At 38.4% G+C, this 26,414-nt stretch overlaps 1 protein-coding gene across 3 annotated transcripts; it reads left to right on the top strand.

Moving 5' to 3' along the window:
• Nucleotides 1-6,782: 6,782 nt before the first annotated feature.
• Nucleotides 6,783-25,919, top strand: LOC115780387 (innate immunity activator protein-like). 3 transcript variants are annotated; one of them, XM_030729550.1, is made up of 10 exons: nt 6,783-7,052; nt 14,617-14,699; nt 18,637-18,770; nt 20,523-20,645; nt 20,735-20,966; nt 21,108-21,161; nt 21,446-21,746; nt 22,603-22,740; nt 22,929-23,628; nt 23,970-25,919. In XM_030729550.1, exons 2-10 carry the CDS (start codon nt 14,645-14,647, stop codon nt 24,060-24,062), a joined length of 1,830 nt encoding a protein of 609 aa, XP_030585410.1. In that variant the 5' UTR covers nt 6,783-7,052; nt 14,617-14,644; the 3' UTR covers nt 24,063-25,919. The 3 variants fall into 3 exon arrangements, with proteins under 3 accessions (XP_030585410.1, XP_030585411.1, XP_030585409.1); XM_030729551.1 differs by lacking the exon at nt 6,783-7,052 and adding an exon at nt 11,773-11,901 and having other exon boundaries at nt 22,606-22,740; XM_030729549.1 differs by lacking the exon at nt 6,783-7,052 and adding an exon at nt 11,773-11,901.
• Nucleotides 25,920-26,414: the final 495 nt, after the last annotated feature.

Here is a 26,414-nt window from a genome sequence, read left to right as displayed (position 1 = left end):
TTCTGCTTATTTGTTGTTTAGATTTTGCTATTAAGTTACTAGTATACTGTTTCTCACAAAGGTTATTTGTTCTGATTTATTACATATATCAAACACGCCTTTGTAATGCTTATGTTGGATCCTTTAATAAGTAAAAAGATATGTCAGTTTTTCCATTATATCTTGTTTTATCATGAAAATCATTGAGTTTTTGCATCAAGCATTAACAGACAATCCCTTACAGTTGCATTATTTTAGAGGTATAAATATCATTTAACATTTGTAGCATGATGAGTTTCATTGTACTAAAGCGAAGCTTTCTAAATCACATACAGGAAAAATGGTTTGTGTATTAATCTCTTTTTGTGCATTTTTGTTTTCATTAAGTTGTATTTCATAAATAAAATCTGAAAAAAGCAATTATGTGAATTCCTCTTTAACAAATTTTAATGATGATGTCATGCTATGATTAAAAAGCTGCAAAAAAAACACTAATTAATTATGACAGAATTTATTATTCTGATTTAACTTTAATGTAATATAATGTATGTTCTTTGATTTTGCAGAGCTGATCTGCAGAACCTTTAGCACATTTACCAAGTTTGTTCATAACTGAATTAGTCATAAAACACGATTAGTTATAACACAAAAGGCTGCACACTGCAAACTTTTATAATGACTTTCACAGTAACCCAGAAAATATGTAAATTTCATAATACTGAAAATAATAATGACTTTTTAAAAAAAAATCATAATAGTTCAATTTTAATTGAGCCAGTTTAAAAATAAAGAGTAGATGAATAAGAAATGAGTTAATCGTAGAGTGGAGAGGAAGTGTGTGTTTTTACACACACACACACACACACACGCACACACACACGAACACACATTATGTAGGATCCTCAATAAAACTGTGGAAAATATGGTAATGTGAAGTCAGTCAGTTTCTTCTTTCGCAGGTGAGCTTTGCAACAGAAAAAAACAAAACACAAATGAGAAGGTGAGATGAGAAAAAAAAGTGAGGCTTGCACATACAAGAAAGCATTAAACTGACAACTTGAGGTCAACCAACACACATGACTGCAACAGGAAGCAACTGTTTGGTTTTTATCGAGTGAGTGGGGGTTGTTGTTTTGTTTTTGTTTGTTTTTCTGGTGCTTTTTAAATGTATTTATTTATTTCACGTGTGGTAGAGGGGGGCCGGGTCGCAACCCACTTCCTACAAACCTAAATAAGGTTTACATTAAAAATCCCTTCCAGCAGAAGTTCTCAGGCTACAAAAGCATGACAGCATCTGATATCGGTGAGGATACCTGAGATTAAGCAGACATGGTGTTAAACATTTGCAACTCTGAGCTACTGGAAACACTCAGGCATGAAGTGCCCTTAGCTGCTACGTAAATGTAACTTCTCAGAAATCAATAGCATTCACATGATAGCAAAAGGGGAAGTAAGATATGTGAAAGTTCAAATGTTCATGTGTGCCCACTTTGTTGTCAGTTGTATGTGTGATATGAATCATTTGAAAAAAACAGGTTAAGTGCCAGGCGGTGAGGGTAGGGAAGTCAAGAATTTCCCTTTCCTGCTTCGACAAGAAGCTGACCAGTTTTTCTCACACTGCTGCCCCAGGCTTCGACCTGCTGTTTTTTTCTATATAAAATCAACTGTTTGAATTACTTTGATCTGTATTTTGCAGGCAGAGCACACATGATAAGTAAGGTATATGAAAGTTCAAATGTTCATGTGTGCCCACTTAGTTTTCAGTTGTATGTGTGATATGAATCATTTGAAAAAAAAAAAAAAACAGGTTAAGTGCCAGAATGTGAAGGGTAGAGAAGTCAAGAAATTTCCCCTTTCCTGCTTCGACAAGAAGCTGACCAGTTTTTCTCACAGTGCTGTCCCAGGCTTTGACCTGCTGTTTTTGCTATATAAAATCAACTGTTTGAATTACTTTGATCTGTATTTTGCAAGCGAGCACACATGCACACAGCCTGTTATATTGGTCTTTACAAATGTTGCATAAATGCTGTGTGTAGAACATTTCCCTGGTTTGCCATTTAAAAACAGTCAGAATGCAAACCCCTTGAGTTAAGTTCTAGTTATTTCTGTATTTATTTAGGTGATGCTCCAGTTTCTGTTGCCAAATCTTGCCAATTAACCACATTTAAAATCTTTTTTTTTTTAAAGGTTTCAACTGTGTTTTATTATACTTCTTTTTGTGTTTATTGCACAAGCTGCAGAGCTATTGTGAGAACTCCATGATCACAGACTACTCTCTCAGACACACACACACAGACAAACACACACACCAAGACAACAGGCAAGGCGCCATGCACTGCAGCTCTCAGGCTCAACAGATACCTCCAGGACTCTCACTCATATTATTTTTCTTAACTGGCTAGATGTAAAATGTTTCACAAAGATTATGCACATTCTTGAAAAAACACAGTGATTCGTTCATTTTTTAAAAACATTAAACATGGGCTCATAAGCTGTATCAGTATGAACAGAGATGTTGTGATGATGGAAAATATTTTTAAAATATTAAAAGATTCAAACTTGAGTTGCAAAGAAATTTGCAATTGCATTTAAAAAATGCAAGAAATTGAGTGCAGCTGATGTTGCTGTTATATTAAAAGTAGTGCTCACTAAATGCTATTTTCACACAGCCAGGTTTTATTACCAGTTAAATATGCTGGAGCCATCAGTCTAAACTAACTAGATGTGCTGGATTTGCATTTGATTAGATTTTTTTTTTCTACAGTTCAATTAAAAGCTGTAAATATTTTGCAGTGTATCACTTTTATATGAGATAACTGTAATAAATTCATGAAATAACTTTTATAGGCAATGTTTGCTGTTAAAGCCTCAGCTACTTTTTTCTACTTTAATATAAAATCTGCATTTTGTCACATCAAAACATTTACCTAATATCTCCCGCCAAGCAACATCTGAAGACGTCTGAATTCACAGCATGTAAATGTAAAGATTTGTAAAGATTAAGCCCTCTGGTAAAGAAATGACTTAGTCGTTATTTCGGCAGTCGAGGACCGTGGTTTATCAAGCCTTCTTACATGTGAACTGCCAGTTTCTCTTTCTAGTGTCGGTGTGACTGGGAGCTGGCAGTGTTCTCATTGCCATTCTCTCCTCTGTACTTGGCGATTTTCCACTGCAAAACTCATAGAGACAAAATCAGTCATGCTCTCTGTTACGTGAACTTTTGCGATAGCTTGTAAAATTGAAAGTAATTATATAAGCATGCAGTTAGGTCACTGTAACAAAAAAAAAATACAAAAATAAATAAGAAATAATAACTCAGGCAAGGCAAGTGTTGCATTGGTGTTATGTTGAAACTGGATGCATTACAGTTGTTGGTCTATGATTTTAATATCTTATAGATAGATAGATAGATAGATAGATAGATAGATAGATAGATAGATAGATAGATAGATAGATAGATATATAGATAGATAGATAGATAGATAGATAGATAGATAGATAGATAGATAGATAGATAGATAGATAGATAGAAAGATAGATGGATAGATAGATAGATAGATAGATAGATGTGTTCTTGATGTTTTAGCCTTCACAGATTATGTAACTGCTCTAAGTATAAGATTGTTTAGAAGCGTTACATCTGGTTCGGTATGTGACAGCATTACTCAGCAGAACATTATATTCATTCTTTTAGTTATTGCTGGTTTTACACTGGATATTAGTGTTTCTTTGTTTTTTATTTTTCCTGTAACTGCCCCTTATTTTGTCTATGGTCAGTTTCTTTAAGGTTTTTTTTATGGCACAGGTGGTACAATTTCCAAAGTAAATGAATTTAATCAAAAATATTCCTATTACTAATTGCAAACACAAATGTGAAACTAGTCTAAATACAGGTATGTGCACAGAACTGTCACAGTAGCCTTATCAGCCTCCAGCACCACTATGACAGGCTGGTGCATGACTACTGTTTTTTTTTTTTTTTTCTTTCAGCCAACGCATACAAGATTAACACTGAGATGCTACAGACACTGTAAGTCTCACATGAAACAACTGTCTGTGACTTCCTCATCTCTTAAACCGAACCTGCATGAACAACATTTGATATAAGTTGTCTCAAATAAAGATGTTTATCCTGAAAGATTAGAAATCATGCATCTGCACAGATATGCCTTTGTGGCTGAGCAACCCTGATTAAGATTTAAGAGTGTCTCCTCAACTACTTTTTTTTTTTCCATGTAGTAACAAGAACAGGTAATTCGGTTTGTAATGAAACTCTATCATTTTTGCGGTAATTGCACATGAACTTTGTTTCTGAATAATGCATATAAATGCAAAACAAACGGCTGATGTTTCAGATTTTTTTTCACACCCAGCTCCCTGAAAGAAAGAAAAAAAAGCAGTACTTCAACTGATGTGGTTACATGTTGTTGATTCGAAGAAGTGAGGAAACGCTAAAGAAAAAAAGAAAAAGACAGACATTGTTTATTATTAAAATGTGACTCCATCCTCTTTCAATAACAAGTTTGGATTAAAAAAAAACAGCAGAGCAGTCAACATGCTGCTCCTTTTTTTAGAAAACAACTCAGTTGAACTGCTTTACAATTACATAACAGCTCAAAATATTTTACTATAATTATGTCACTCAGTGCTAACTTTATTCAGTACATATAATGTTCACATATAATATTTGGGTTTAAATGCTGCCTGCAAATTCTGAACAAATATGACGTGAAATGTAAAATATATCAGCAGCCAGTTTGATAAACGAGTGCAAGCAACTTGATATGAGTTTTAATTCTAAGGTTTAATTTTGGTGGTATAAGTATATATGTATATAGTATATACAGCCTACAAGAGTAAGCAGAATTCTGAATTATAAATACGATTGAGTGACGCAGTGGTTAGCACTGTCACCACATAGCAAATAGGTCCTGGCTTCAAAACCACCAGCCGGGTCAGGCCTTTCTGTGTGTAGTTTGCATGTTCTTCCCACGCCTGAGCAGTTTCTCTTTAGGAACTTCCTCAACAGGCCAAAGAGATACATGTTAGATTAACTGATGAGTTTAAAACGGTCACAGGTGTCTGTGTGTGATCACCCTCCAATAGACTGATGACCTTTCCACGATGTACCACCTCTTGTCCTGTGACTCCTGGGATAGGCTCCAGCTATGCAACCACAATATTTTCCTCTACACAGCCTGATGTACAGTCATGTGAAATGGGCTAGTTTTCCTCAGTCATATTATGAATAATCTGAAGCAGCTTGAAGTTTCTGTATGACTTTATGTCTCACATCATTGTGGAGGAATTTTTGGCACACTCGTCTTTACGTTGCTACAGTTTCTCAAGGTTTGCAGGCTGTGCACAGCTCTCTTAACACACCACACTGCAGTATTTCAACTGGCTTGAAGTCTAGACTTCAGCTGAGCCTCAGCAACATCTTGATTATTTTCTTTTTTAGCCATTTGGTTGCAGATTTGCTGCTGTGCTTTGGATAACTGGCCTGTTGCATGATCCAGTTTGGGCCAAGCTTTAGCTGTCAGACAGATGGACTCACATTTAACTCTAGAATACTTTGGTGCAGAGGAGTTCGTGGTTGACACAGTGAGTGCAAGATGCCCAGGTTCTGTGGCTGCAGAACAAACATCAGCCCTCCCCCACATTGTTTGAAAGCTGGTATGAGATGTTTGTGTCTGGTTTTCTCCAAAACTGTTGCTGTGCATTATGACCACACATCTTTACTCTCGGTTCGTCTGTCTAAACGATACTGTCCCAAACGTCTTGTGGTTTATGCAGCTGTGCAACCTTAAGCTGCGCTGCCATGTTCTTGTTAGAGATAAGGTGCTTTCACCATACAGCCCTTCTTCCAAACAAGTCATACTTGTTCAGTCTTTTTCTAATTGTGCTGTCATGGACATTTAACATGCTAACTGAGGCCTGCAGAGTTTGAGATATATCTCTTATGGGTGCAATTTCTCTGACCATTGCAGAGTCTAATCTTGGGATGAATTTGCTCCTAGAAAGACTGTGCATTATGGTAACACACGCCTGAAACTTCTGCTTTTATAGAGGTGGTCACAAAAGCTGATGATCAATTAATCAAGTTTATTTAATTAGCAGCAACTGGCTGCCACTTACCCTCCTAATTCGTGTCGAAGCTGACTGCACAGTCCCAGGGAACTCAAAGGATGGCTCGGATGACCTCTGGTGGACGTTTCGATACAGTTCTAGTGCTGGCCTGTTGTACTTATTAGTCGTCCTAATGAAGGGTCACTGTGACCGTGTTGTTATTGTTTGGTTAGTTGTTTTTGTTTGTTTTTGTCTTTTTCATGACCAATACATGACTTCATTTATGTCCATCTCCAGCGCTGCGCGGGCATCTTCACTGCCCGTTAGATGTCCGCACAGCACGACAGACATATGTTGCGTTCATAAGCCAATCTGACACTCGTAAGTTCTTACATCGTAGTGGGTATGGTGTTTCGGGTGGAATAAAATGAACGCAGCAGCAAACTGCTCAACATTACGGCCTTTTTTCCCCCCTTACTATATTGTTACACACATGGGGAAATTTTTACAAACGCAAACAAACAGAGCTGAGAAACACGAGTGTTTCGCGGATCTAAAACAATACGTGAATGTGTGTGAATGAGCTTTACAAACCACACTCCCAATGATTTTTTTGACCGATTATTTCACTCGGCACGCTGGCTCGTTTAGCCAACAGGGAAACGCCATCGTATTTACTTGCCATTGGCTCATGTGCTGGCTGTTTTCGACAGCACATGAAGGCGGCTCAGCGTCGCTTTACCTTCAGTGAGCTCTCGGAGTATGCTCTCCAGCAAAGTTAGTGTTTGGAGAGTATAACTTAAGTTTAATGGTTGTTTTCCTGTTAATCCAAGCGTCTAGTCTACGGAGACGTAACGTTGGGACTCGGTGCTGTTTTGTTCCAGGCCCTTTTTCCCCCACTGAATCTAAAGTAAACTTCCAGCTCAAATCTGGGAGGCTGCGAGCCAATGGAGCGCAGATTGTATGGATGAGGCATGCTGCTAGCAGGCTAACTAGCTACCAAGGTAAGAGTAAGAAAGCTAGGAATGATATATAACCTTACTTTAACTAGTGTCGTGTAGTGCATTGTTTATTTAAAACAGCCTAGCTTAGCTTAACTTAAAGATATGTAACTGTGAGCCAAGAGTGAAAGTTTTGGGAAGAGCTGACCACTGAAGCGAAGTTACTAAACTTTGAGAAACTCTGAAGATGAGGCCCAGCAAGCTTAATGCATCTGACACAGCTGCACAGAGTTATTATTGTTTTATTTGTTTCTGTGTTCAGTTTTAGTTGGCAGGTAACATCCTAAATCTGTGAACCAGAAAGCTGCTGTCATCACACTTGCCACTGAGACAGTTTCTGTCTTTTATCTGTTTTATGTAATTCTTATTTTCTTTAAAAGGCTTGAATTGTATAAACATTCCCTGGTTTATTTTTAATTTTGTGTTATTCAAAGTGTCACTTGTTTGCAAACGAGAAGTGAAGCTTGAAGCTGCACCATAAACTGTGCACAGACACCTGAGTGTACGCAGAAGTTTTCAGATTGCAACATCCGCTTTTACTGATCATAAAATGTAAGCTGAATGATTGCAGTGTTGCCAACCTCATGAAATTTACAGTTTACCGAATGAGTGATAGTGGGCATACTGCAAGACTAATGTTATTTTGTCTCCAATTCATGTGAAGGTTTTCTTCCATGCAGTCCTCCCCTTGGTTAGTTTTTTTTTAAATTTCAGGTGATTGAAATATTACTGGAGTCACACATTCCTGAGCATTGACCTGAGGGCAAAAGACAGAAGTGGCTTAACCCCTGCTACTTCACTGACCCTCCAGTGCAGCAGTAATTACAAACTCATGCTGTGCTGCCCAGGATTGGTTAAACCCACATAAAGACTTAAAGTTTCCTGATGTCAGTGACACCTAGCTGAACGTTGGAGAGTAAGTGTTTAATTTCCAAAATGTGTAAAGTCATAAAAAAACATAGTTGGTCTTTAGTGTGAATATTATATAATGGTGCAATGGAGCTCAAACAAAGAGAATACACAGCCATGGTAAAAACCACCTTTACCAGAGGAACCGCTTTTGGTTGCAATAACTTGAAGTAACTTGGAGTTTCTGTATGACTTAATCAGTCTCTCACATCGCTGTGATGGAACACTCTTCTTTGTGGTTGCTACATTTCATTCGTTTATTCACAGCTCTCTTATGTTCTCATCAATCCCACCCACAATCAGGTTGAGGTCTGGACTGTGACTGGATCTTAATGCGCAGTGTCACATTTGGAGGAAACCAAACCCAGCATATCAGCACAAACACTTCATACCAGCTGTCAAACATTTGGGCCTGTTTGGCAAAAAAAAAAGCCCAAATTATCAGGGCAACTTGCAGTCATCGAGCTGACCATGAACTCTTCTGCTTACCAGACTATTCTGGAGTCAAATCTGAGGCCATCTGTCTGACAGCTAAAGCCTGACAGAGTAATGCAACAGGACAATGATCCAAAGCACAACAGCAAACCTACAACAGAATTTAACAAAGGTCATGTCAAAGTCTAGATCTCAAGCCAATTTAAATGTTCTAGCAGGACCTTAAGAAAGCTGTGCATAAATGAAAAACTCAATGAACTGAAGCATCTTTGTAAAGAAGAGTGGGCCAAAATTCCTCCACAATGGTGTGAGAGAGCAATAAAGTTCTACAGAAAACCATTATGTTAAGTTATTTCTACTAAAGGTGCTTCTGCAATCTACTGAATCATGGGGTGTACTTAGTTTCTGCTTTACAATTTTGGCTTAGCCTTTTTTTCAATAAATAATGACCTGTGTAATATGTCATGTGTTGCTGTTCATCTGAGGTTGTATTTACCTCATTTTAAGGCCTGCTAAGGACTAGATTTTTATTATGTCATGATATGTAAAAACTTAAAAACAAAACAGTATCTTTCAGTTCTGTCTCTTAAGTTTAGTATACTCATCTGCCTGTTACATGTTTTTCATCTGTTTCAGTTTGTTCACTCTCAGCCACAATTGTAGTGCTTGATCACGATGTAGAATAGGCCCTGATTTGCATGTGATACAGTGATGAAAGCAGGGACTTTTCTTCTGCCTACGTGCAGATGTTTTTATTTTCTTTTTTTTTTCTTTTTATTTATTTTTTTGCATTAGTTAGTTCGAGCTTTGAATCAGCATAAAGCTTAGACTGCCGCAGGCAGCAAGAGGTGTAGAGGAGCGCAGCAGCTCCAACAGATTCTTTGTTTGTGTTTTAATTTTTTTAAGGATTAGTGCAGCTTTAAAAGTATTGACACATTTGACTTAACCATCATCTCTGATTATCCGACAGAAGAAGAAAATTGTAAAATATTGGCTGGCACGTGATGGTTTTGCATTGGCAACGGTAGTCTAGCCATGCACTTACAAAAGGACTCAAGAATATTTAAAGAATTTGTTTTGCCAGCTGCTGCTTTTCCTACACAAAGCCTGCCCTCTGTCTCCCTGGGACTTCTGGTTTATATAAACTACCCATGATGACATCCACCAACTGGCTACCATAATTCTGGATGCTGTGTTTGGTACCATTGTGGGAAACCGTTTTACCAGTCATCACATCGATGCACTGTCAGGGGACAGCTGTGACATGACTAATGTCCTCTTGACTGGGAAATGTTACACTGTAATTGCATCTCTGACTAGGTGTTAAAAACTAGGTGTTAAAATGTGACTACACATTTCTCATTTACAGCTTTCTCTTAGTTCCTCTTAACTGTAGTTTCCCACATCAGTGCATGGTATTATATGGGCTCAGAGTCATGAAAAACCTGTAAAAAGCCTAGAATTTGACACACACACAAAAATTTTTATATATATATATATATATAGATAGATAGATAGATTTCATGTTGTCAAACTGCATGGTATGCTTTTTTTTGCATAATGTGTTGCTGTATTGTATTAGGCAGACAGATGGTGGTAGATGAAGCTCATAATCATTATTATTTTGATAATCATTGTCATGTCATTATTGTTTGACATATTTACTCATTAATTATGACTGCATTTGTGTAGCTTTAAAATATCCTTTGAATTTCCTTGACCTGTATTTGAGCAGAGAATGAATAAATGTTTTGAAACTGGATTTCACAAGGAAGTAGCTGATGAGCATACCCCAGAACTAAGCTCCAACTAAGATTTAAGAGAAGCATTGTGTTTTTAGCATTATGTAGCTTTTGTGTTTTGAAGGGAAACCTAAAGGATACACTTAAGTATTGTCTGTATTGTGTGTATAATGTTCCATGTGGAGCGTGATTACCACTTACAATGAAGGCAGTGAGCCTGTTCCGTTCTTGAACAGAAATCTATGTATTTTTCCAAGATTTCTGACCATTTGGTAAATAAAAATGTTCACTACGCTTCATTAAATGGAAACCCAAATTAGCAAAAGCTTTGGGGGGCCTGGGGTGCCCAAAACTCCTCTGTACGGAAAAAAACTCGTTGTCAAAGGCAAACTTGAGAGCATTTGCCCCACATCGGTTTGGTATCTGGGAACTTTTTTGGGTAGTGTTCACAGCGTGAAGTCTTAAGTGTAGAAGTTACTGAACCAAAACTTTACAGCTTTTATCAGTGCAGCGGCTGCTTTCTTGGTGCCATGTTATTTGAGATGTGATCTTCGAGTGTCTGGGAATTGCAGGACCTTTTTCTGAGTGTCTGAGCACCAACATTCCTGGAAAGCCAAAATGAATATTGAGATTCTGAATGAATGTGAACCATGCAAAGCAGGTGCTCTGTAAATCATGTGGACTATCCCACTGCCATTTGCTTCCCTCTTTCCAGTGGAGGAAGAAAGAGCAGGGCTCAAAACGGCATCATGGGTAGACTGGAAGTAGGTGGACAAGTAGTGAAGTTTTAGGGAGTGCATGAAAATCTAGGCTGGTAAACATTGTAAGTTTATAATTAGTTATTTTTTTCTCTTCTTTTAATCAACCAGGAGATGGCGGTAAACATGCACTGACTCAGGTATTTGATCTGTGCTCTCCACTCACTACTGGGAACTCTCACAGTAATTAGCAGTAACTGCTCATTGTGAGAAAATAAACGTCCAACTCTGAGTGAGTCATTTAAATGCAGTTATGAAGTCATAGTTGTTTAAACTAGAGTTGAACTCTGTCCCACAAACAAATTACCGGCCCTTAAACAAATCAGTGAACCAGGACCTTCAGCTGGTAGAAGCTGGCTGCTAATGAAGATAAACTTACAGGGCTGCAACTAATAAATAAAAGATGCATGATTGATCTATAAAATGACTTTGATGCTAATGAACCTTTTGGTTTATAAAATATTAGAAAATATTTAACATAAAATGCCAACCACACAAGTTCAGTTAGGACGATGAGGTCCTCAAATTGCTTAGTTTAGACTTTAGAAAAGCATTTTTCAGTTTACTATCAAATAAGGTGTAGAAAAGGCAGGAATCTGCATATTTGTGAGCATTAAACCAGTAATTTAATTATTACCAGGGCTCCAAGCCTTTTGCCAAGAACTATTGCATTTATAATGAGACACATGTTTCAGTCAAGGTTGTCCCCACCCGTCTATTAGCGGGCTGATAAGAGTGTAAAGTGACTGGTAATTTCTCAGTGTGTTGGTCATTGTTGGTGACACAGTTTCAAGCTCACACAGGCGTTGAGTTATATGATCCCGTCTCAAGTGTTCAGCCCTCGTTGTACGAGGCCACACCTCTTCAGCAGGCAGCGCGTTCTTAGTGGGCGAGTCTCTCATTCCTGCCCAGACTCCACACAGCTCAGGGTTTGAGTATCTCTGTTCAAGTTGGGAATTCTGTGGGAAATTTTTCACTGATTGGATTTTGAGTTTTTCATGAAGTAAAGTAAGTACTTCCTTTTTTTAATTTTCTTAATATTGTCCAACTGACAGTTTTCATAGAGCCTACAACCCTCTGTGTGCATTCATTTGGATTAATGTAGAATATCTGTAATTGTAATATTTAATGTGAATATTTATACACTGTGAAATTCTTTCCTGAAACTCTCATTTAGTCCCTTCAAGGATGTAAAATTATCACAAAAAAAATTACAAACAGCAGGTACAAAAGCAGGGAAATCATACCAACCAAACAGCTATCTGTAAACACAAGACAAGTTTCAGTTCACTCACAACTAAGATTGCAACTTTGTCAATACATGGATGAGAGATGAGTGCAGATTATTTCCTGGGGATTTCAGTGTTCGCACACCTTCAGCTGCCAAGTGGGAAACTGAAAACTTAAAATGCTCCAAGGCATGTAACTGGACTTCCCACATTTGAATGTAGACAATATGCCTTGGTGTATTGTTAACAAAACACAACCTAGGGTTCATTAATCAATAAGTTGACCAAAAGGATCTGAATAAAACAACATAATTATTACAATAATTGAATGATTATTAAAATGATTTTTCAACTTAAAACACTGTAAATATGATTTCAGTTTTTCAAAATCTGGAATTTTCTGCTTTTGTGCGTTTCATGTGTCTCAGATGTCTTTTGGATCTTTGTACTGTTTTTCAGGTGCTCTAAGCTCTTTGAAGACATTATTTGGGCTGTCAGAATGTGCCGTGGTTATTTTCCAGTATTTCTTTCAAAAGTGAATAAAGCTTGATTAATTTAAAAAAACGTTAATTGATAAGCCCAGTGGTTCTGAAAGTACTATACTGTCAGAACCACTGGGCTAATACTTGACCATAAATTTTAAAGTTGTGCTGCATCATTTAAAAGTCTGTTTATACAGATAGGGACCGTTCATGCCAATAAAACGAGAACGCTGTGTTCATTTCTCCCTCCTGTGTTATCGCTCATCTCTGAGCCAATAGAAACTGATATGATTTTGACACATTGCTTCAGTCTCACTCACTTGTCTCAGGGTTGCAACGTGTCTAATTGTGTGGGTATTCTTGGGAAATGTTAAATAAACCCACCACTAATGATTAACTATCTTATTGACTTGTATTTAGTTTTAATATATGCAAATGTGGTTAAAAAACTCTGCTGTGTAGGATTATGTTGATCCAGTCATCAGCGTCCAATCAGTGTCTGTAGCCATATCATTTTTGCATCATTGGTAGCACTGCGATATATCATCTGCTATTCAATTCAATTTTATTTATACAGCGCCAAATCACAGAAAGCAGTCGCCTCAAGGCACTTTATGTTCTAAGGTAAAGACCCTACAGTAATTAATACATAATATCAGTAAAAAGTTTTTTACTTGATATAAAATTGTCACATCGTGATATCACTGAGATCATGACACCGTGGTGTTCACATGCCCTAGAACACAACATTGGAGAAAAAGGATGGAAAATGGCCTTCATATTGTTTGTACTGATAAATGTTGCTCTTTGCAAGCTGTGATCACCAAGTTTGTTCAGTATGTTTTTGTTTTTTGTTTGTTTGTTTTTTCCCTATATCTCCTTAAATATCACATATTTCTTTTGTGGCTATATCACCCACCCCTAATCAGTGGATGTCAACACATGTAGATTGTGTCAAAGATGGTGTGTGGCTGCATCTGTTTTGTTTTTTAATTATTCGGTTTGAAATGTCAGTGCCGAATGGTTCTGTCGTGGTCAGCGCGCTGTGCATCAGCCATTTTGCCTTTCTTCTGCCAAAAAAACACCTGGTAGTTATCTGTGATTCAGAGGTGTGCAGGTCACAGTCGCATGTTTGTGGAGGATGTGTGTCATGGTTGTGTCAGTGATAGGATAATAAGATACATTTTAAAGGTCGCTACATGCTCCCTGGTGTTACCCTGTAGCTCGACCAACGTTCTAGTAGAAATGGTTCTTGTATGACACAGCTGGCTTCACCTTGGGTAGCTGTTCCTTTGTTTTCTAGCCTTAGCTTAAGCTAACCTCACCTGTGTGCTGGAATGCAATCACTGTGGCATTCTTCTGTTCACTCAGTTAATTATTAAACCAACAAGCTTCCCAGTTTTTATTTGCCACCAGATGGCTATATAACTCATGCATTGTGAGCCAGTTATGACACTGAGTGACTTGGTGGCGATCATCATGACGTCACAGCCTAACAAACAGGCCGTCACAGGAAACACCGTAGACCTGACAACAGGTCATGTGTGTACTCATGCTGTGGGAGACTGTGACTACACCTGTCTGTGAGTTCAGAGGCAAGTCACGCCTGAATCACTTAGCAACAGGTCACAAGATTAAGTAATGGGCAGTCTTTGAGAAGCTTGCATGTTAATGTTGTTTGCAGTTAGATCTGGTTTTAGGTTTGTTTTTAGTTTTTGTTTGTTTGTTTGTTTTTTATTTGAAGACTACTGTCTAGTTAGTTATGAATGGATTGTATATTTTGGATTATTTTCTGTGTTTTGCCTCCTTGCTGCTGGATTCCCTGAGGTCGCAGGCTTTGTGAATAAGCTCCCAAATTTTGAATCCATTTTGCTACTGATTGGAAAATAAATTTCCCTGTATTTTAGCCAATTCGTAGCTATGTTACTTAAAAAAGTTCACATAAGGGCTGGCTCTTTATATAATGATCAGCAGGACATGGTATGTGATATTATCCTTTGCCTCCACTAAAGAACAGGAACAGGAAGTCCATCTACTGACATGGAGGGCAACGGGGAGGTCAGCGACACTGACAGCGGCATCATTCTTCATTCAGGTAAAACAATTTTCTGTGTTTCACTTCCACCATTTTTTTTTTAATGCAGTGGCATGCCTGTCATAGCGTGCTTGGTAAAGAAGTGCACTATCAAGTCATTCCATATATTACACATAAGACACTGTGCAATATGATATAATTACATTTGACATAAATCTTCCTCTGATTCTGTGTTAGTGTACAACAGCTAAATGCAGTGAGAACAAACTGGGCAGCTTTACTAAGTTAAGTGTTAGACATTTCAGTAATTTGAACAATTGTTAAGCATCATGCAAAAACCAGACTAAAGTCCAAAATGTTAATTTTTTACTTTTTATGTTTCCCAGAATTTTAAAACTTCTAGATTAACATGCAAAAAGAAAAGATTTAATTTCTCCCTTTGTTTATTTTCTATGAATATTTAACTTGAAGATGTCAAACTGTGTCCATTTTTGAAACATTGTGGTTGAAGAAAAACACAAATGCATAAATACTCACGTAGCACAATTATAAATGATTAAACTACTGATTAAAACACCACGAATTTTAAAAGGAATCATTCAATCTCAATCCAGAAGGATGGAAAAGTCACCAGCACTACTGACTGTGTGTCCAGGTCGCACCACTAGGTGTGTGTGACTGCGCTGAGCAGGGATGCTCCTTTCATAGCTGAGAGGTTTGCTGGACGACGACCCGGAGAAGAATAGTGCGTTGTTTATTTGCAGTTTTATACATCAGAAACTGTTTGATAAACTACATTTTTCAGATAGCATTTTGAGAGATATTGCAGACAGTTGAGGTAAGATAAACATCGGGAAATCTGGCTGTTCTTGACTGAGTCATTGCTTGGCCGTGTTTTTATTTTATTTTTTTGTGAACAGCCTGGATTTCCGGTGTGTGTCTTTGGTCGGGTTTTCCCATGAGGTGTCACATTTTCCAAAATGTTTACTGAGCGGCACTGAAACCCCACACGAGGCCTAGAAAGCAAAGCGCAAAACCATTTTTACCCGTCGACCCTCGTTAGAGCCTTAAATGAGTGCTGAAACTGAGCAAACACCTTATTCCAACAAAAATCCAACCAGATAAATTTATCGCAGCTCCTCTTTTCAAATGCCTTTGAGTAAATAAAAGTACATTATATTTTCAAGCAATAAAGTTGTTGTTATCTTGAGAGCGCTACTGAATTGATAATGCTTAAGCAATCTTATTCTCCTTTCAGAGAATAACCTCATTCATTAAAACATGGAGTTGTATCCTGGTAGCAGAAGTGTCAGTTACGTGCTTGATAAAATAATCTCCACTAACTTTTCACTTTTAAAGTAGTCATTCCTGCCAGTTGAACTGCAGGTAGATGTTATCTACTATGTTAAATAAACAAAATGATGAAACCAGTGCAGGAGAAGCAGAGACCATATCTTTCATTCCTCACATTCATCAAAACCTTTTGCTGCCTACAGCCTCCACAATCAAACTGCTGGTGACGTTTAGGTCAGAAATTTGGATGGTATGCTTGTAGTAGCCATTGTATTCAGGAGCCTCAAACAGAGATGAGGATTAGCTAAAAGAGGTCATGTCTGCCTAACTCTATAACCCCGATTTTTGTTGTATTTACACCTAAAAGGACCTTATACAGCTCCATAACATTAGCATAAATGAGTAAATGTGCTTTTATACAAGTGAACAAAAAAAAAATTCAGCTGTAGCTTCCATGAATTTGATGCAATGGGAATGAAGCCCAACAATGCAGCATCCATACTGAGCATCGCAGAGCAGGGCGGGTTGCTCTTTAGTTACTAATGCAGGGTGGAAGAGGTTAAACAATTTGCTCACCCATCTTTGTATCAGATATTTTTTTGGGGACTGCCGCAATTTACTTCAGGGTGTTCGTAAACTTGCCTCTCCAGTTTGGTCGTCTTCCTCACAGTATCCTACAATTAATAGCAGGCATTAGCCACGTTGTTTTTGCACACCCATTAGTTTCTGCTGATTTTGCTTTGGCCTCTCTGACATTCCTTGCGCACTAATTGAGCCACGTGATGTCTGTCCTATACAATGAAAAAGTGTCACACTACAATGAATAGGGTGATTGTGATTGAGGAAGAGGAATTCTTCAGCCTATTGTAGTGCTGTCACTCTTTTTTTTTTTTTTTTTTCCTGTCACACCTCATATGTTTGTCAGTACCTGCAGGGAACCTGTTAATAATCTCTGAAGGTATGTGGTGCTCAGTGGATATTGCCTAAAACTACTCCCACGGGCTGGAGACCTAATGCCATTAGTCACCAAGGCTACAGACAGCACCAGTTGAACACTCGCGTTGTTTATAGTTACAGAGATGCTGATTGTGATTTTTGCGGTTTCGGTGTTACACAGTATCACTAATGTTACTAATGGAAACAACAGATAAAACAGAAGTTTTGTTCTTCTGTTGGTTGTTGCTTTTGGCTGCAGTAACCTCCGTTGTTAATCTGTTGCAATCAAGTGAGTGTTTGAGGCTAAAATCCATGATGTCAATACCACAAAAGTTAAAGTCAATAATGCCATAAAATAACATCTGAAGATAAAATAAAAAGATAAAATGATGAAATGGAAACATCACCCTCAACATCATGTGGTACTTGGGATTTTTATACTTGCCTTTTTAACTTTTACGATTAATTTCATTGGAATTAATGACAGTACATGAATTAATACAGTTCAGGTCATGTGTTTGCAGACACTGTAGGATTAGTTTTTCTTCCAGCTGCACTCAACAGACATTTAAAAAAAAATCATAAATGCAACTGTTATATACACTCGACAGAATAAAACTAGATCTAAGCTGCACAGTATAGATAAAATATTTAAGTGCAGTTGATTTATATACTCATAAGTCTGACATAAAATGACTTTTCCTCAGTCTTTACTCAGTTTCTTGCCTTTTTGATTCGTTGGTTTTATTTTTGTGGAGGATGTGTTTTAAGACCCAGACACATTATGCACTTAGGCACACTCAGTTGTCACTTCAACACAATGCAGTTCAAAAGCACCTAAAATGAGCACGCTGTTGAAAACCACACAGTGTCAACAGAAACTGAGCATGTTAAGCTTCACAAAGGCGGGATTTGTTGCAGGGCTCTTCTTTTGAATCAGATAAAATTTGTCTAGGTGCAGCCAATGAACCGGCACCGTCTATGTGCTTTTGTATCTCTAAGATGGTCTGACTGCAGAAATTCATCAGTGTTTGTTTTTGTATTTGATACATTTATGTCTTATGTCAAATACCAGGTGACAATACTGATGTATTGTGTGGTTTTAAACTCTCCAGTGAGAGGGTTCACTGCTTTTCATCTGTTTTCCGTAGCTTTAAGTCACTTGGCTATGGCTTTATTTAGCTTCTTCAGCTCTAGAAAATGGTATTGGGCACTCTCCACCAAATTTCCTTTCTTCCATCCCTCCATTTTCTTCCACTATCCAGTTCAGGGTTGCAAGGCCATCAAATTTCACGATAGCTAATTCAAGAAGCTTTAAAAGTTTGAGGCTGACTGATTAGGCTGTAAATGTTATGGCTGCTCCTGTTTGACCTGCCTTGACTTGGACAGTAACTTTACTTTGATGTTTTATGTTTCTTTAGCTTTGAAGTTTAGCATTTCTCCAATTTTTCCAATTCATTTTATGCATATGTGTGTAATGATTGTTCATCTGTTGTTGTTGTTGTTGTTGTTGTTACTGTTGAGATTTCATATCTTAGACAGAGATTTGAAGTCCTAATATTCTTGGTAGTGTTTTTGTGATCTTGCTGACACACAATGACAACCTCTGAAAACATACCTCTGGAAAAAGTTGACCATTTTTGTGTGTTTTATTTTTGATTTAAATGCACCGTTTGAGATTTTAAACTTTTGCTTTACATTTTGACTTCTCTTAGTAATTTCAGTCACATTATCTTAGATGTGTTCATGTGCTCCTTTACCATTGCAGGGTCTGACAGCCCAACAACCCACACAAAGGATGTGACCACACACACGCGGGCAATAAAGATCAAACACCAGGAACTCCAAGAGAAACTGGAGTTGTGCTTACGTGAGCTGAGGAAACTCTGCATCCGAGAAGCTGTAAGTAATGTTTATCCCCATGCCAACCATAGATCAGTAGTTTAGAATCTAAGGAGGCTGCATATTGCAATGAAACACGTAACAGAACAAATGAGTCACATAATTATGATTATCTAATTCATCTTCATTAAAGTCTTTACAGTTTAAGTAGATCTAAACAAAGTAAAGACAACTGTTAGGTAATTAGGCAACCTGTTACAAAGTTCCCTGAGCACACTGCAGATGATTCAGCAGGCTTTTATGAAGGATTAAATTGGTGGGGCAGTGTTCTGTCAGTGACCTGTCAGAGGGACATTTCTGCTGTGTTTGGTGCTTCACATATAGTCATTAATGGATAGGTAAATATATATGAATTCAAAATGACTGAGGGCAGGACGCTAATGTCAGATCACGGGACAGTCATAGGTTGTGGGGTTTACATGCTCCATTTCCAAATCAGTGCATCCATTCATTTTAATCACTTATCTAATTCTGGGTTTCACAGGGGCTGGAGCCTAAACCAGCTGTCATAGGGTGAGAGGCAGGGTACACACTGGACAGATCTGGAGTCCATCACAGGGCCTTTCCAAATCACAATAAGAAAATATTTCAGTAAATGTCTCAATTTTCTCTCTCTCTCTCTCTCTTATTTTTTTTTTTTTTTTTTTTTTTTTTTTTGGAAATCTTAATAAAAAGCACTTTCATATAGGGCTTTGAGTCATTCACATTAGATCGTTCAGTGCCACAGTGAGACTGAGACTTCCTCCCAGCTCTGTCTTTTCCTTCTAGGCCATTTAGAAGGCACAGTGTAGGAATGAGACCATCACCAATTCTAACTGATGCATTTTCGAGTTTATCTCCATTAACAATCACCAGTAAGGACCTCCAAAGTGAGGAGTCCTTTATTATCTGTTTTGCTGTCAGAGACTGTGTATAAATAAATTAGTTCTTGTAACATGGCTGGTTTGTGTGAATGCAGTATAGCTATCAAAGAGGTGGTTCAAGTGGCTTTTAGCAATTTTGGATCAGGTATGAGACTTTTTTTCACATCATCATTTTTCATGTTAAGTCTTTCCTTATTTCTGCGAAATAAACTCTAGAAATTTCCCAACTGGACACATACTTGTATTCAGGCGTGTTCATGGCATGCATTGGAGCTCCAGGGTAAAATCCCAGGACTGATCATTCTTTCCTGTTGACACTTGGGCAAGGCAGTCCTGTTGGGACATGCTCAGGTGAACTAATGAGAGCCGTGATACCTCTCCCTGATCTCTGTGACAAAAGAATAAGTAAGCTTATTGGCTACACTTAAGATTTTGTCTGTCTGTAAAGGCGGGTGGCTCTGGGTGACTCAAAGTACGAGCCTCTTTTGTCTGATCTTTAATGAAATCGGAAACAGTGCGTTGGCTTGCTGTGGGTTCAGTATAGACACAGATACTTAATAGAGTGGGAAAGTGAAACCCAAAGAATGTGTTGTGAAAGAAAATCTCTGCAAATGCAAAGTTGTGCAACCACTTCTCACCACCTATAAGTCTCAACTTGTACGGAGATAAGAGTTAGATACTTGTGCACCATTTCAATACTGGAACATGGAGATGGTTGAATAAACTTACTGAAAACTGAAAAGCTTTATCGGTGTTGGTTTTAAAAGAAATCATGTTTTGATTGACCATTTAACCAAGCTTCCATCTGTCCTCATAAAAATAAACTTTTATTCACATTGAGATGTTGCTTTGTGGACATTTGGATTATAATTAGTTCCATATTGTTTAGGAGCTGACAGGCCGGCTGTCAAAAGATTATCCTCTGCAGCTAGGAGAGAAACCGCCGCAAATTCACAGACGTGTTGGAGCTGCATTTAAACTGGATGAACTCAACATCCCTCAAGGAGCAGAGGTATAAGCAACATTAGGAGCCTGAATGGTGGAATAATGTCCTTTTATTGTTGTCCCTCGTGCTCTGCTAACCTGCCGTAACCTTTGCAGGATTCAAAACTAAGTTCAGTCGATGCTGCTCTAGCCCTTCAGATGAAGATATATGAAGCTGCACGGAAGCTCTGCGAAGAGGAAAACTTGAGCAAATCTGTGAAGAAAAGCCGCCAGCAGCAGTGCAAAAGAGAGGAGAAGAAACTCAAGCACCTACAAGAGACAGCCTTCAGCCTGCGACTGGAACATGGCCGAACATCACTACTCCCTGCACTCGGTATTATGCAACGAGGTAAGCCTCCAAAGAAACTCTCGTATCTTTCAAAAATCATCTGCACCAGGACTTATTTTGCTTTCGGATCATAAAGGCTGTTCACAGATTTCTAGAAATGTATCATTCTAATGCTGAGTGTCTTTCTGTTTTGTTTTTCAGACCTTGGCACATCTGATGACAGCTCTCTGTCTGATTCTGTTGTGCAAGATGAAGGTAAGACTCGTGCCAGTTTCTTTGAAAGCAGTTTCTTTTCTCTTTTTTGGTTTTGTAGTTTAAAACCCTAGTGGTGTTTGTCAGATCACCAGTTAACCACAGAACCTGTAAAAAATTGAAGAGAATCCAAGTGTTTATCTTAAATACTGTCATTTTCATGGTTTTCCCTTATAAAAGTGGTTTACGGTAGAGAGTCTGTGGTGACAATAAATGTGTATCCATGCAAAATGCTTTATCATACACATCATTTGTGGGGGGGGGTTTGTTTTGGGTTTTTTCCTCAGAAGTCACAAGCCAGTCTTCACAGCCTTCTTCAGGACTCCCTTATCCAGCAGAGACAGATCCTCCCCAGCCTCGCCCCCTGTCCACGCAGTCGTGCGTGGACGGCGCCTACATGCCTCCATTTGTGACTGCACAGTCCCTGCAGCTGAACCTGAGTCACTCTCCCCATCCAGGCCTTGACTTGAGCTTCAACTCGAGCCCTGCATATGACCCTCCTCCCATCGAGCACTCCCCGTGGACCGAGTCAAGTCTTGACCAACCTTTCCAGAAGAGCAAGAAGTCACGCTCATCCACCAAGATGAGGTAACTCAGGTTATCCATTATGACTCCTTTCCTGTTTGTCAAGTTGTGAGGGTTGGAAAAGCAAACTATAATTTGTGATATTATGTAAACAAACGTTGGGTTGTTAGATTCTTTGGAAAGAATCCAATGGCCAAATGGATGAAAAAAAAAGAAAAAGTCTCTTCTGACTTTAAAAAAGAAAAAGTCTCTTCTGACTTTAACAGCAAATAAACTGTTGGTTATTATGTTAACACTGTAAGAATTTCTTTATTGGTTTGAAATAGCTTGTTCTCATCTACTTTTAGCAAATCTGTTTCCAGTAAAAAAAAAAAAAATTATTTCCATGACTAATGCTCTGAATGACAGAGAACGTGTCACTGACATGTCTTATACTGCCATCGGGTTTTGCATCAGTCAGTGTGCAGAGCCAGCGGAGAACTATAAATCTGTATGTAACTATTTAAGTCCCCCACCTCCAGAAACTCCAACACCTGATAACGTGTATTCTTCTAGGTGTCATGTTTTCATTTATAAATGTAACAAATGCTATGTTAAAATGCATTCATGGGCGCCCGGGTGGCTCAGTGGTGAAGCCTGCAACCACATGCATATGCCGCGTTGCAGTGTGGGCGGTGCAGGTTCGAGTCCCGGCCTGTCGCCAATTTGCCCATGTGTCTTCCCCAACATCTTTCCCCCATTTCCTGTCTCTCTCTCTCTCTCTCTACTATGAATAAAGCTGCTGTGGCCAAAAAATAAATAAATAAATTGCATTCATCCAAGTGTGTGTGTGTGTGTGTGTGTGTATGTGTGTGTGTGTGTACAAACTGTCCGCCCACCAAGTAGTACCCACATAAATTCTCTCATCTTGTGTGTTCAGCAGTCCAGCCAAAACTGATCCATTGCCACTGTTGGAGGCTTTGCCTGTCCAGCTTTCCCATCTGAAACTGAGTCGCACCCAGTCAAACAGTACACCCTCCACTCCAGAGATGCGAGTGCACAGACAACTCTCCTTCAGGTAGCTACACTCACACACCATCTGCATGTCAGTACGTTAGGATTTGCACCCCATGCAGTGCATAAAGCTGACTGTAAGATCTCTTTTACAGAATAGATAGAAATCTAGGTGAACCTATTTACATGTGCAGTTTCTGTGCAAAGGAGATTTGTTAATATGTTCTGTTGTAATTGTTGTGGTTTGCACAGGCTGTCCTCTCCCGAGTCGTCATTTGAAAAGGAGCGCGGTCGCCCCAGAGGTGCAAGGAGGCGACTGACCGAGTTCTCAATAACTTTACCAGAGACTCCATCCCCTACAGTGAACTATAGAAGCCATGTTAGCTCTGAGGACAGCAACTCTGAAAACTCATTTACTTCTTACAATACCCCCCCGTGTCGGGAATTGCCCTGTGATTTGCCCAAACAATATCAGTCTGCATTCCTGCTCCCTAGCCCAGTTGGCAGCTATGGACCTCAAGCTTTTCCACATCCTGGCTTTTACCATAATCCCCGGTACCAGCCCTGTACTGGTATTCAAAAAGGCTATTACAATGAAGAAGTGGTCTACAATAATATGGATATGCCACAGAGCTATTTCCCCCAGCAAGCTCCTCGTTCCCCAAATAGATATGATTATAGGTATAAAGACAATGCACTACCTCCCCACAGAGTACAGAGGCCTTTTCTTCCTGATATCACAGTCACCCCTCCAGCAAAATTGGACCATCCACACTGGCACTCTAATGGTCTCCCACGACAAGCAGTGAATGAACAGCTGATGTCATGGCATAGGCGCAGTCAGCAAAGAGCACCCAGGTCTCGTTCTCTTGACAGACAGGGAGCAATCCGAATGAAAAGCATGTTTGTTGGAGAGTCACCCAGCTACCAAACTCAGCGATACCATGAGCAGGTAAACTAACGAAACTCTTTATTCATTTTTGAAATCATTTTCATTCATTTTTATTTTTATTTTAGAGCAATAAGTAGTCGAAAAATTGAGCAATAAGTAAATGCTAAAATGATACAGACAAAATGTTTGCATTGTGATGATCTGATGTTAAAATTATTCTGCAGCCTGTTATTTAGACACGTTAACACTTGTCTCACCTTTCTTGGTTTTTAAATGCTGGCTGGTGAAGCATGCTTAATGTGCAAGTGAAAGTGAACAAGCTGCATGTTACCAGATCAACGTTTGACTGCTGCACGTATGTCTCCACATGCTAATCGTGGCTTTCTGTTGATAATTTCCAGGTGATTCAGAGAGGGGCTCTCCACAGAGCTGCAGAGGATGCTGAAGGTCGCTGGTTTGGAGAGGACGCCTCTCATTTTTATAGCCAAGTGTAAAGAGAAGAAACTTGGATGCCAAACTAACCCTGTTAACTCAAAGGCAGCATGTTCTCCCGTTAAACCAAAGTGAGATAGTCGGAAAAATGATTTAGATTCACTTTTTGTGACCGTTAGAACTTTTCATGAAAGTTCTTATTATCTTGTAGTAAAAAATTAAAGCGTCTAACAACATAATGTTACTTAGCATAGCACAAACTTGCCTCCAGGTTAACGTAAAACCCTCAGCAATGTGAGTGCAGTGCATATGTATTGGATATTGGATGCAACTGAAAAGTAGTTTTGTTTTTGTTTGTTTTTTTTTTTTTGTTTTTTTTTACTGATTAAGCATTGATCTGAATGCCTGTGAATTATTAGTAATGAAGCAGGGATAAATGTTCAGATGCAGTCAGCTAAATTTGGGTCCGTTTATGAAATCTCGCTGGGTTTCTTTTCATTGCTTCATATGTGAAGCAATCAAACAAAATGACAAATGGGGCAAGAGATGACATGAACTCCCACAAAGAAACAACTACCAAAATGTGCTTAGTGTAGCTGGATGACCAATGTAAATGTTCCAGAAATAGTGTTGCAAATATAAAGTTGTTTACAATGAATTCAGGATGAATTGTTGTTGTCGGGTAAACTGCTATAGGTACTTTACATCCACACTAACATGTTTTTTTTTTGTTTTAAAACTTCATGTTAAATGCACATCATACAGCCATTCACACACAATGGACGTGCCTCCTGCATCCATAACATGCAGAATTTTAAAAAAACAAACAATTTATGGTGCCTTAAATGCAGTCATGTGGACATGAGATATAAATATAGTAAAATGTGTTTTAAAACAAATGGGGAAAGATTAGTGTTGACATGGCCTTAATTATATGACTGCCATTGTTATTGGTAGCTTAAAATCAACCAAATAATTATTCTAGGCCATTTACCAAAGAGAAAGGAACCAGCTTTCTGCTGTCTGTTAGTTGAAAAACAAGCATTCATTTTCACTTAGCTGTATGAAGGAAATGAATCCACTGCTAAAATAATGTAAATTAGCAACACATCCTTTATAAGTGTTTTGTTTGTTTGTTTTCATCATGTTACCTGAGATTGATTAAGTCACCGTTTTAATGAACTTGTGCTGCTTTAATTCAAGATCCCAGGTTTGTCCCCTTTATCATGTACTTGTGGAGACAAAGTTGTCTCAATGTTATACTTAAATGTGTCTGTAGCTGTGCCAGTTAACTTGAACTAACAGACTTAATCAGCTAGTCCAAACTAGATTTTAACCTACTCAACATGGAATGGTAGCAAATTAAGCCAGAGCAGAGTCTTGAGGCATGGCAGCTATTAGCGTGTCAAATTGTAGTGTTTTGAACTTAATCTGTACCTTTTACCTATGTCTGAGACAGCCGCTCACTAACATTTCTGTTAGCAGCAGTAACAATTGGACCCTGAGGTGGACTCGCAAACACTATAAACCCACCACTCTCAATCAAACCAACTTTAAATAATCGATAATTTGAGAGTCAGAGTTATGTAGGGCAAATTCAGCTACAGATACACACTGACTGGTCTCTCACAGTAATCTATTTATCTTAATTTATTGTGATTTGCACCACTGGACCTGTGGAAAGTCAGACTTGAAATTAAGTACAATATGGACCAGAGTTTGCAAAACGAATCAGGTGTCCAGTTTACAAAAAAAAGAGAAAAACAGACCACAATCATGTTACCCTTTGTGCCTCTTTTTACTGTCTTTTTTTTATTTATCATTTACAGTAGTTTAAGTGGACCTGTTGTTTTATATTGTTAAAAAAAATCTGTGAAAAATGTTTTCCCTGTGGACATAAATAAAGAGTATTGTTTGAATATTGTTGAGTTTAATTAACTTGCATTGTGAGTTGTGGCAGGGCCTTCATACATATATTTCTTGAATATATTTTGACATGTCAAGGTAGAAGAAAACGCGTAACGATGACGATATTCTGTTTGTTTCTGTTTTAGGATATTGGCTCAGCATCACAATCTGGTCTTTCTCAAACACAGCAGATTGTGCGACTAGCGCCACCTGGGTGTTTTACTCATAACAAGACATTGAAATGAATGCCTGATGTTCATGTCCACTTTTATTATTGGCATCTTTTAACAGGTTATGCAATATGTACACTTGTGGCAGCTATGTATTTACAGCTTGTTATTTCTGAGAAGAGAAGAAGTAGTTGTGAGTTTATAAAACTGTATTCCCATGCATGAAACTGTTGCTGAGCTGGAGAGCTCCTTCAGTGACAGACTGCTGCATCCTAAATGCACAAAGGAGCGTTACCGCAGATCCTTCCTCCCAGCAGCTGTAAGACTTTATAACCA

This window comes from Archocentrus centrarchus, chromosome 5, assembly GCF_007364275.1.
Source record: "Archocentrus centrarchus isolate MPI-CPG fArcCen1 chromosome 5, fArcCen1, whole genome shotgun sequence".
NCBI lineage: Eukaryota > Metazoa > Chordata > Actinopteri > Cichliformes > Cichlidae > Archocentrus > Archocentrus centrarchus.
Note: the sequence above shows the minus strand (reverse complement) of the source record. Positions and strands in the feature narration are given on the sequence as shown.

Coding starts and splice junctions, on each gene's coding strand:
- LOC115780387 (XM_030729550.1), top strand. CDS start 14,645: ATGGAGGGCAACGGGGAGGTCAGCGACACTGACAGCGGCATCATTCTT. Junction 18,771..20,522: donor AACTCTGCATCCGAGAAGCT/GTAAGTAATGTT, acceptor CATATTGTTTAG/GAGCTGACAGGCCGGCTGTC. Junction 20,646..20,734: donor ACATCCCTCAAGGAGCAGAG/GTATAAGCAACA, acceptor TAACCTTTGCAG/GATTCAAAACTAAGTTCAGT.